At 38.5% G+C, this 11,809-nt stretch overlaps 1 protein-coding gene across 1 annotated transcript in view; it reads right to left on the reverse strand.

The window, feature by feature from the left end:
• The window catches only part of LOC104408790 (protocadherin Fat 4-like), a 42,143-nt gene extending 30,809 nt beyond the window's left edge, over nt 1-11,334 (reverse strand). Inside the window, exons 1-10 of the mRNA XM_010018504.1 lie at nt 11,265-11,334; nt 9,321-9,392; nt 6,521-6,681; nt 5,483-5,527; nt 3,947-4,036; nt 3,285-3,395; nt 2,465-2,581; nt 1,383-1,473; nt 735-847; nt 293-466 (exon numbers count right to left, since the gene is read on the reverse strand). Of these exons, the coding sequence (XP_010016806.1) occupies nt 293-466; nt 735-847; nt 1,383-1,473; nt 2,465-2,581; nt 3,285-3,395; nt 3,947-4,036; nt 5,483-5,527; nt 6,521-6,681; nt 9,321-9,392; nt 11,265-11,334 (1,044 nt within the window). The remainder of the gene's footprint in view (nt 1-292; nt 467-734; nt 848-1,382; nt 1,474-2,464; nt 2,582-3,284; nt 3,396-3,946; nt 4,037-5,482; nt 5,528-6,520; nt 6,682-9,320; nt 9,393-11,264) is intronic.
• Nucleotides 11,335-11,809: the final 475 nt, after the last annotated feature.

An 11,809-nucleotide genomic window follows, 5' to 3' on the forward strand; every position in this document is an offset into this window, starting at 1 on the left:
GAGAAGCAAACAACATGGAAGAAAAAGATCATGCAGGCTGAGAGTGACTTTGCCCTTTCATGTTTGGGACCTTATACAAGCCAGAGGAGTTTCAGAGACAGCCAATTTATTCTGTAGTACTCTACCCCTTAAAGAAGTAAAATTAAGGTTGTTTTGTTTAAACATATTTAGGTACTTAAGGGGTAAAATAATCTGTAGCACTATTCACTATACCTGTAAAATGCAAATGCATTCTGTAACGTGTTTCATAAGTGTGGTATTTGTAGCAACCATAATGACTTTGCCATTTTACCTCATCTTTGTCAGTAGCTGTTACTTGAAGAACTTCCATCCCATCTGGGAAATTTTCTGGAACTGAGACGTTGTAACTTGATTGTGACAATACTGGATAGTTGTCATTCACATCACCAATAGTAACCAGAACTACTGCATCAGCTGTTTTTAAAGTATTGTCTTGCTGACTTGCCTAGAAAACAAAGGGTTTGTAGCTGTAAATTCCATGCCCTGATAACAGTGAGTCATTCCAGCTTAACACAAGGACATGACATGACTGCATATATTCAGTGAACGAAGTTTTCCTTTATTTTGCATTTTAAATGGCAGGATGGAGTCTTGATACCAACTGCCCTTTAGCGTTACTATGAGAAGTACTAGTAACAGCAACAATGATTTATGTATTGCTTTATTACATTAAGATTCAGTATTAACACACTGAACTCTAAAACAATCACTACCTGAATGCCCACAAGAAGATATGGACATTCTTCTCTGTCAACTGCAGTCATTACTTCCAACACTCCCGTGTCTGCATCGATTATAAAGTTGTTGCTATAGGCTGGGGGTTCCACTGCAAAGCAACAAATTGCAATGGGTTAATGAGAATGAAGCAGAACAATAAGTGTGATCTGTCCTTTTTATGACTGTTGTCTTCTCAGCCACAGCTAAAATGAACAGGCATTCCAGAGAAAAGGCTTGTTTTCAAACACTGGGTCCTCAAAACAATTCTTACATGGACTCACCCATACTTCAAGAATCTCAAATTAAGCATCTCATGAGCTTTCAGCAATTCTGTCAGGAGGAAGAAAACCTCCTGATGGAATTCTCTCTCTAGATGGTCCTGAATGGAAATCCTTTGATCAAATGGAAGCCTAAACTGACTTACACTTTGATTCAGGAATTGTATATTAGAGAGGTTAAGAACATCTAAACATTTTTAAAGTGGTTGGACCCTGCTATACTGACTGAAATTAAGTCAGTTTAGCTCATGGAGAAGCACTGTAGTGAAGATGTATGCAGTTAAGCCATCTGACTGTACACTGCACTTCCTTATTATTCTCTTCAAATTACTGTGTGAATGTCTAGAAGAAAATAAAGGCTCTTACCTAGTTTGATGCTGTAAAGTACTTTTTCGTTTATACCTGTGTCTCCATCTTTAGCCAGTATCTTTTCTGGATTAATAGACAGAGGGCCCACCTAGAAAACATGTATGAACTTGATTAACTTGAAAAAATATTACACAAAGAATTGTTAATTAAGTCATAATTTTGATTGTAGAAACAAGAAACATGTATTTAATCACTGGGGTCCAGAAAAAGATACCTCTCTGTCATACATGCTTTACAGAGGAAAATGATAACCAAAACAACCTGATGATACACTTGAGAAGCACCAGACTATGAGGCAGTAGTCACTGATGGAATTCATGTTAATGACATTGAATATTTCCATTCCCACCCTAATACAAATAGTAACTTACTTAAAAGATGAAAACATTTAAGAAGATCTAAAAAGATTCCTTTCAGACAATTAAAGATGAGCTTCTGCAAAAGGGACACCAAAGAAATAACACCAAAAGCATTTGTGGTTTAAAATATGTTAAAATTAAGATAATGGTAAATAAATAAGGATAATAGAAAAGATAATTATCTTTAGTGCATTACTCTAGTAATTCTATACTGTGATTATTGTTTTGGTCAATGCATACTGAAGCTCGAGTTAAACAAATACATTCCACTCAGAAATTTCCACCTTATATAGAAAATAATTACAATGTAATATAAACCAGAGTTAACTTCTCATTCTTCTTTTTGCCTACCTGATTGTAATGAAATATATGTAGGAATTACACTATTTAGAACTGAAACCAGGCAGCCAGCTCCAGGACTGATGGGCAGTCAGCTGCCCTTCCATGTTTACAGTAAAAGCCTTGTTACAACACTTGTTTAGTTTTGTGGGGGTTTTTCCTCTTTTGCTCCAAACACAAAAGAATCTGTTTCATAAAATATGTGGCCTGTTTACCTGGTTCTTGGAAGTGTACAGCTGATAACCTTACAATTCCCCAGCTGGCACAAAACAGAGCAGCCCTCCACCTTAAACTGCTCAGTGATGAGGAATCCTCAAAAGAAAAGCACTGTAGAGAGCAATAATCTCTTCATGTTTGTAGCATTCAGTGAAAAGCTTTTACCTGATTTTCACTGATGTTTCCGTTGTACACTGATTGACTGAAATAGGGGTTCAGCGTATCATAGTCTTGGACATCAATTACTAATGATGCAGTATCACTGTTGTTTCCCATTAATTCCTGCATCCCAAGAGAAGAAAGAAAATAAGAAATATTGTAATGAAAGAGCTATTTCTCAGCAGAAAGTACAGCAGAATACTGTTATATGTGCTTTGTAGTGTCTAAGCATTGTTAACCTGAGAACTCTCACTTTGGTAGATCTTTCGATTTCTAGAAATCCAGTTCTAGGAATAACACTATCAAAAGGCAGTTGTTCTCAGTTATTAATTTTATATCAGGCAGGTGTTACACAGTAGCACATAGAACATAGTAACAGTACATTTTCTGCACCTGTACTATTTGCTTGATACCACAATAAATGTGACAAAATTACTTCTTTTTAATTCTAAAAGGAACTGAAGGCAAATATAGATTCAAGTCTCAAAAAAGACACACAGAAAGACTGCAGGTGATAAGATGTGCAAAAATAGGACAGATCTGCCAGAGTTAATGATGAATATACTTTAGAATAGTGCAGAATAAGTACAATAAGCATACTCAAAGAAATACACACAGAAAGAAACTTGGGCTGGTATTTGAATGGAGACTGAAACAATGGCTCAAATAAGAAGAATGTGCTACATCGTCTGCAGAATAAACCAAGGTGCAGACACAACTTTTGGCTTGGGAACTCCCTAAGTTGTGAATCTGTAGAAACTGGGATGTTATAATAAAGGAAATATCATTGTAGAACTATTGTGGTTCTCTTTAATTTATATCATACCTTTGCTTGGACTGTTAGATTGAAAAGGTTGACCTTGTTGTAATCCAATGTTTTTTTCAGCATGACATTTCCATCTCCTTCCCTTATATGAAAGTAATCGGAGTTTGGACCCTATTAAATAGATAAATCACATAATTTACATGATTAACAATGAAATACATTTAATTTAATTAAATAGCAGATCAAATGAATGGCAGTCAGCTTCCTTTCGCCACTATAAAGAGAGCAGAGAAAGCAGGATCAGATGTGAAGATCTCCACTGCAGATATCTAGTGTTAGCTGAAATAATCTTACTTCAGGTGGCTTACATGTACACCTCAGCAGGACTGGAGCTCAACAGCAAATCCAATATGAACTTTAAAAAGAGAGGGATCTGTTTCACTCCTGCTTCTCAAAAGAACCAGTGAGTTCCTCAGCTACAGCTGAACAGTGCCACAAAGCATTTCACAAAGGCTAAGAAACAGGATTCAGGGCTCACTGCATGCTAGGGTGATCCTGTGGTCCAAGTTCTAATTTTAAATGGTCTTTCTGGTGCAAGCTTTTTGCAGATTTGTAATTTGTAACATGTATCTACAAGATAGCTTCTTGGATCACATTCCAGGCTGTATTTTGTATGAAATGTAGACTGGTGTTCACAGCCTCTGACAAAAGAAGGAACTCACCCAAAGACTGTAAGTGATGGTGTTGAACACAGGTGAAAAATCTTTATCCACAGCTTCCACTTTTATGATTGTGACATCTATTGCAGCTACCTAGAGGAAATAAAGACCACCAAATGCTCAGTCACAAGCCCTTTTTGGCTGTGCCACCTCCTTAGCATATGCAATTTACTTCCCATTTCCATTTTAGGTTAGATAACTGAATGTTTCTTCTTCATTCCATGCCTTCAGCTGTACTTCCAACCCAGCCATTCTTTTCCAAACCCACAGCAAGATGTAGACAAGTCCCATAAGAGTGCATGTCATGATCTAATATCAATATGATCACATTAGAACCTCATATAGAATCACAGAGTCATAGAATGGTTTGGGTTGGAAAGGACTGTAAGATCACCTAGTTCCAACTCTGTTTTTTATTTGCTACATACCTACAGAAGCCTTTCCTGTTATTTTTGACGTCCCTTGCCAGATTTAATTCTAACTGGGCCTTAGCTTTCCTAACCTGTTCCCTAGCTTCCCGGACAACGTTCCTGTATTCTTCCCAGGTTGCCTGTCCTCGCTTCCACCTTCTGTAAGCTTCTTTTTTCCCTCTAAGTTTCCTCAGCAGCTCATTATCCATCCATGGAGGTCTCCTGGCCCTCCTGCCGCACTTCCTTCTAGTCGGGACACAACACTCCTGAGCTTGTAGCAAGAGATCCTTGAATATCAACCAACAGTTTTGGGACCCCTGCCCTCTAGGACTATATCCCATGGAACCTTACTGAGCAGGTTCCTGAAGAGGCCAAAGTCTGCTCTCTTGAAGTCCAGGGCAGTGAGCTTGCTGCACGCCTTTCTCACTGTCCTGAGGATCTCAAACTCGACCATCTCGTGGTCGCTACAGCCAAGGCTGCCCTGGAGCATCACATTCCCAACCAGGCCCTCCCTGTTGGTGAGCACGAGGTCAAGTTGGCACCTCTCCTCGTCAGCTCCAATATTACTTGTAAAAGTAGTATGTTTTGACCCCAAAAAGTAACTTACAATTATGACAAGAAAAAACATTAACATTTGCCATAACCCACCTCTGATACTGAAGCACTGTAATGAGATTGTAGGAATTCTGGAGAATTGTCATTTACATCTTCCAAGATTAAAGTTCTCTTATTCTCTACTTCATTATTCTTCATAATGGAAGCAATAGATAGATTAGAAATGACAGCAGAGAGGCAGCAGCATATTGCTAACATTCAAATTCATCATATAAAATGAGAGCTTCAGAAAGACACCCCTTCAGTTCTAAAAACTGCAATGGGAAAGTCAGACTACCATGTGTAACAATGGAGCAAAAGTTTGTGAAAATACTTTTAAATGAACTTCTTAAGATTTACCTTATGTTTTCTGTGAACAACATCATTCAAATCAGGACACTCAAACAAATACAACTTCTAAAAGGTACTTTTAGCAAACTGCATCATATCTTTAAATGAAATAGTAACTCAGAAAACAGTAACTTGCATTAAATTTAGACAGAAAAATAGTTTATACAACATGTCTTTTACTTACCGTTCCAATCCTTTGGCAAACAATGGTATAAAAGAGATGGACACTCTAAAAATCAACAAACAAGCAAATAAATAATATAACCCATGAACTCCTAATATGATTGTCAAAGAATGTTTATGTCAAAATTACACAAAACAACTTCTGGTACTTGCATCCTCACGTGTGTTGTCCCAAAACACACTGCTTATAATATATAGCAAAGTCATTACAGATTATTAATTGTAAAGTTTATTTGGCTACCATTCATCTGCTGCTGCTATTCACCCACTCAGATCCCACCATCCCTGTACCTGGCTCTTGTCTCTGATGGAAAATTGCCAGAAAATAGGAGAATATGTATAAGATGCATAAAAAGTGTTTTAACCCATTTGGAAAATTGCAAGTCTTGATTGTAACAGTGGTTTTTAAAATATGTATGGGTCAATTCTGTCAAGTACAGTGCTACTCTGAAATAGTCCTTGTGTAACAAACAGCCTCCACTTACTCTGCAGAACTACACCATTTGCACATTCAAAGGCAAATTTACCCAAGAAAACATTAATATTGCTTCATTCCTGATAGTCCTACAGAGCAAGAATGGCCTAGGAAGAAAGACTTCTCCTTTTGTGTATCAACCAACAGATGCCAATGGTTCCAATCAGGTGTGAAGTTAAGCACTTGTATAAATACTCATATGACTAAAGATTGCCTTCTACCAAATGATATCTGATCAATCTCACCTGGGTGAAATAATTCATGATACTGAGAGACGAGTTAGAAGAGAAGTGACACCTATTATAACTGTGGATTTACAACTTTCATCACAAGTCACAATACATGCTTAGGGAAGAACCTGGCTGACTGACAGATGTCAGGTAAGTTTACAGGTATAGGAAACTGAAAACATTTAACAGACATTACTGAGAGGTAGATACTGAAGTCTGTGCTGCTCTTTCTGGTGAGAGAATGAGCAATTACAGTTTATGTCTTAGTGCTACCTTTTTTCCACCTGTCAAGAGAACCTTTATATCCAGGTTTTACATGCAGTGAAAAGAATACCTCAATAGAATCAACATCCAGTGGCTTGCTAGTCCTCACTGTGGCATTATTAGATCCGGAATCATATACCAGCTCCACATAGGGTAAGTGTTCAGGGAACAGATTCTGTCCTAATTTCAAATTTACATTGGGTGGGATATTTGTAATCCATTCTATAACACCTGTAAGAGAAAGCGTAACAAATTAGATTGCTTTATGGAAAAGAAATCCAGAGGTTCATTTCGTGTGTATTGACAACTGGATTGCTGGTTACCTTTGGTTATATTTCATATTATTTTGGCATTTTCAGTTAAAACATCAGCTCTCTCAAAGTCCCCTTATGTGCTCTGCACAAGTGTATTGATATGCTTTTAAAACCACACAAACCCACGTTTCCCAAAGTATTCCCACTCTGTAACAGTATCTCCAGAATTAAAAACCTTGGCATAATTTACACCTAATTTTCCACCATCTTCTGGAAATAGCTTTTGGCTGCAAAACTTCTTTTCACACTTAGTGTGAAAATGTAATCTAAGTGTAATCAAACTCAAGGGATGTAATCAAAATCAGCAAGAGGCTAGTCAGGGCTGCACGGAATGAGTGTCAGTAATGTCCAAACATAAGGGCATTTCATAACTCTTAGTTGAACCTATCAAGCAGGTAGAAGCCAGTGTGAATCTGGATTCAGGCTTCTTGTTTAAATGTTGATTTTGGTACAGAGTGTTAAGTGTATGGTTCTTCCTTTAATCTGGTCCTAGATGTACAAAACACTGCAACACAAAGAAAACCACAGCCTAAGAATCAATTTGAATGTGATTTTCTAGAATCATGCATTTAGGAACTGTTGTTTGGAAAATATGGAAACTTGTTATTTGTAATTATCATGATTCATATTGGACTCACTCACTATCATTTCAGTAGTGAGTGTATTACTTGTTTACAACATTTAAACATCAAATCTGGGTTTGAACGTGTGTTTGAAATGGATCCTTTTAAGTCATCCAGTGTTGTGCTACTGGCAATTTTATTAAATAAACTTATCTTACTCATATTATCAAATATTTGTATTTATAAAATAATACTTATCTTCTCATGGAACACATTAAGTGGATTTCAAACCCATAATCCCCTCTCCCCTCCAAAATCTTTCCTAAACATCCCCAATATTTCCCACAAGCTTCAGGAAACTTGCTACCTGTGCTTGTCTTTTACTCCATTGGTTTTGTACTCCATCACTATCAATTTAGGCTAGTAAACCCTTCCTGTAACAGTCCCATCTCTAATCTCCACATCCAGACTTGTGGTCTTGGTCTCCAACTGCCTGAAGGAAGGGAACCTTGTCTTCTTCCAACATCAGGGAGTGTCTGGAATGCCGTCAGCTACCAGCCCAAAGATAACAGGCTATAATTACGTGTAAGGAGAAAGTCCAGGGAAATGACAGCAAGCACATAACTACTGGTCTGAGCCCATTCCTGAAGGGAATGTTTTGGCCATAACATTTAGTGCTTTGCCTTATGTGATCATTGTGTATACATATATAGAGAGAGAGGCAAGTCAAATCCTGACTGCAGGGTTGCCTCTAACAGGCAGTGTAGCTGCAGACAATAGCCAGACCCTTTAGCTAACAATAGTAACCTCTCTGGTTAGTGGTGGGAGAAGAAGGGGGATGGAGTTATCATCTCTACTGCATTTGCAATGTAAATAACAAAACCACTTCTGCACTGTGCTCTCCAGCAGTCACTGGACTTCCCCCAGCATGGGATTTTGTCTCCGAGGCACAGTCACGCTTTGCTGGTGAGGCTAAGGAAGCCTACAAAATGTAGGGATAAATGAACTCTGTCAGGCCGCACAAATTAAATAATCATTAGAATAATACAGAGTGTGCTACACTAACAAAGTAAACTAGGACAGAAACTGCAGATACATTGACCGGGTAGCACTGATCCTGTAGTTCCCTGCACTGTGAGCCTGCTTATTCCTCTGCACCCCATCTGCCCCAACAAAACAAACAGCTGGCATTCACAGTGACTCCAGTCTGGCATAGAGCAGAGCTCTGAAGGCAAAGCAAGAACTGTGGTGGCACTGGTTCCTTCTGATGTAGAAGGGATGTAGAAATTAGCTCTTGTGGACTGACTGGACTAGGTGAACATCAACATTTCTGCACTTGTTTCCTTTCCCTTTGCCTGCTCTGTCTATTCAGACACTAGACCCTTGAGTCAGGGAATTTTTGGGTTTATATTGATTTATTTGGACAGGGCTTCAAGCAATCTGGTCTAGTGGAAGGTGTTCCTGCCCATGGCAAGGGGTTGGAAGTAGATGAGCTTTAAGATCCCTTCCAACCCAAACCATTCTATTATTCTATGATGATCATGGCCAGCAGAATTCCATGATTCTACTCAGCAATATGTCATATAAGCAGCTGCTGCATCCAGCCATAAAGACTATTGTAAATTAATTAATAGAATCATAGAATAGCTAGGGTTGGAAAGGACCTTAAGATCATCTAGTTTCAACCCCCCTGCCATGAGCAGGGACACCTCACACTAAACTATGTCGCCCAAGGCTCTGTCCAGCCTGGCCTTGAGCGCCTCCAGGGTTGGAGCATTCACAACTTCCTTGGGCAACCTATTCCAGTGCCTCACCACCCTCACTGTGAAGAACTTCTTCCTTGTTATCTAACCTAAAGTTCCCCTGTTTAAGTTTAAAGCCATTAATAATAATCCAGATTAATTACAAAATATACCAACTATGTGAAGCATTGAAGTACTATGCACATAAGGGAGCAAATCAGACAGGTCTAGGCTAGAATCATGATTTTTACCTGTAAAATCATCCAAAAAGCCTGTCAGCATGAGTTCTGCAGGGATTGTGTCACAATCTATGGTTGTGATTTCTAGAAAGAAAAGGAAAAGTCATGTACAAACAACACAGTGGGACTGTTGCCAGAAGTAGTGCAAGGTAAAGAAAGCTTATACTTTATATAAAATCAGATGCACACATTAGTTCAAATTAAGCTGAAAGATACTTATCATGTGGTACCTGACATGACTTTCAGGGTTTAAAACAGTACCTTACACAGAGTAGGTAAATACTAGCATCTTGGACCCAATCTATCTTTGTCTAAAGAAGTTCTACAATGAAGAACTTCACAACTTAAAAAAAGGATGTGAAAATGTCCAGCTACAGAATCATCCTTCCTTTGCACCCTGACCAGACTGAAACTTGTATTTTATTGCCTGATAATGAAGAATCACCCTTGGTTAATTTCCCGCTGAACCATTTGTGGAAATCATAATCGAAACTACTTTTGCACCCTGGCCTTGCAAATGTTTTCTGCTGCCAGGAAAACTGTAAACAGAAAGCTATACGTCACTGAAAGGTTAGCAAGAATACAAGAGCTTAGGGTAAAGGTACATTGACGGATGTATCTGAAATGTATTCCCCTTACACTGTTATAGAAGTTGGCAGTTAGGAAATACAGGTTTTCTTCCTGAGAAGTGGCTTTCATACATGGATTATTGTACCTCAGCACCCTCTCTCCACATTTTCTCCACGTGATTCTCCCTAGATCTGCAAATTCTAAACACAGAAATCCAGAAATCCACCAGATGTTTTCCTCCTTCCATAATCAGAGTTACTCAGCAAAGCTGCCATAGTGCAATCAATGTTCTTATGGATACTTCCATGTTTTGATGTGGGTTTGCACCAGTGCTGAGAGTGTCCCTGCTCTTCTCCTTGCCCTCCTCACTGTATATTCAAAGCAGTAGTTGGTAAAATAAGTAGTGGGCTATTTTTGCCTAGCTAAGCAGGTGCCTTCATATTTGCATTACTCCACAGGTCTCATTTATAAGTGAACAGTGGGCAGATTTCTACATAAGTAACTCAATAAAACCCTAGAGAATACTCCTACAGTCAGCAGCTGCTGGTGGTGGGTCTAATTTGCTGCCTCCATCTTTGAGTATTCAAGAGCCTACTTTTTAAAGCAGGATTACTAAAAAAAGATAAAAAAGGGGAAGTTGGGAGTGGCTGGAATGTTATCTCACAGTTGAGTAAAGGGAATTCAATCATTAAATAAAAGCTCTTGTTGCTTTTTTCCCCAAAGAAAAAATTTCCCTCGGCCATTTCCTGGTGATCTTCTGAACCTATCACAAGCAAAAGAAAGACGCTTCAGCATTTTCACTGTTGTGAAGATCCTCTAGGAAGGCTGAAAGGCCAAAATGATACTAATGCCTCAATTCAGACATGCAGGCACTGTTTCTACTCCCAGAATCAGCTAATGGATGGCACAGTTTTCACTTTTGGAAGAAGTACTTTTAATGGAGTCCTCACCACTCCAACAAATACCAGATGTAAATTGTAACTACTCCAATCTAATTTAGCAGCAAAATAGCAGCAAGGAATTCAAGTGATCCCAACTTCAAAAATATAAAGCCCCAGACTGAACTTCAGCCCAGGTATTTTATTTAATGTCTGCTGCAGATATAAAACCACCAAAACCAAAAAACTTCAAAGAGAACTTGTAGAACCCACTGTGCGTACAAGAGCAGTGGTTTTCAACCTGGGATCACTGAGCCCCTTAAAGTCCACAGACCATGTCCACGGGCACCAAGACAGCTTATTTAGATGTTATTTTATCAGTCAATGCATCAACGTACTTCAAACTTCTAGGACTGTGATTTACAGGAATTTAATAAATCTAATTCAGTTCAATTTCAATAAAGGCAGGAACAGACTCACAAGCACTTATAATAACGACACTACTTACGTTGTGCATCGAGACGGAAGAACATAACCCAAGCGATCAAAGCAAAAACCAGAGGTCTAGAAAGTGCCATGAGTACTCCAGAAAAAATATCCTACTGCAAACAGGATGGTCGCTTCTCATATGTAACTCTTGTAAAGGATCATTTCATCGAAGTCAGTTGTCTTGATAAATGCTCCAGTGAGGACAAGGCAAAAGACTGGAATGAGCCTTTGACAGCAATCCACAAACTATATAACATGCTTACCGTTTTCAGCTGTGGGATCAAAGTCCCTTTGGGGCAATAAAAGAAACCAACAAAGAAATACAACCTTTTGTGTTACAGCACAAATAACAAAGTAATTTTTAATGTTCAACTTAGATATAATAAATAAATTAGCAGGATGTCCTGACCAATATAAGAGAAACCTATATATTGCCTGGTAAAGAAAACTAAGTGGGGTATCAAAAGGCAAAGGGATCAGCATTGCCCCTTTTGATCTTATAAAGATGGCAGCGTATCTTCTCATAACTCTGTTCCACAAGGAATAAGTACAGAATTCCTGCTG

The sequence above is a fragment of the Nestor notabilis genome, unplaced genomic scaffold (assembly GCF_000696875.1).
Source record: "Nestor notabilis isolate BGI_N333 unplaced genomic scaffold, ASM69687v1 scaffold3127, whole genome shotgun sequence".
NCBI classification, from domain to species: Eukaryota; Metazoa; Chordata; class Aves; order Psittaciformes; family Psittacidae; genus Nestor; species Nestor notabilis.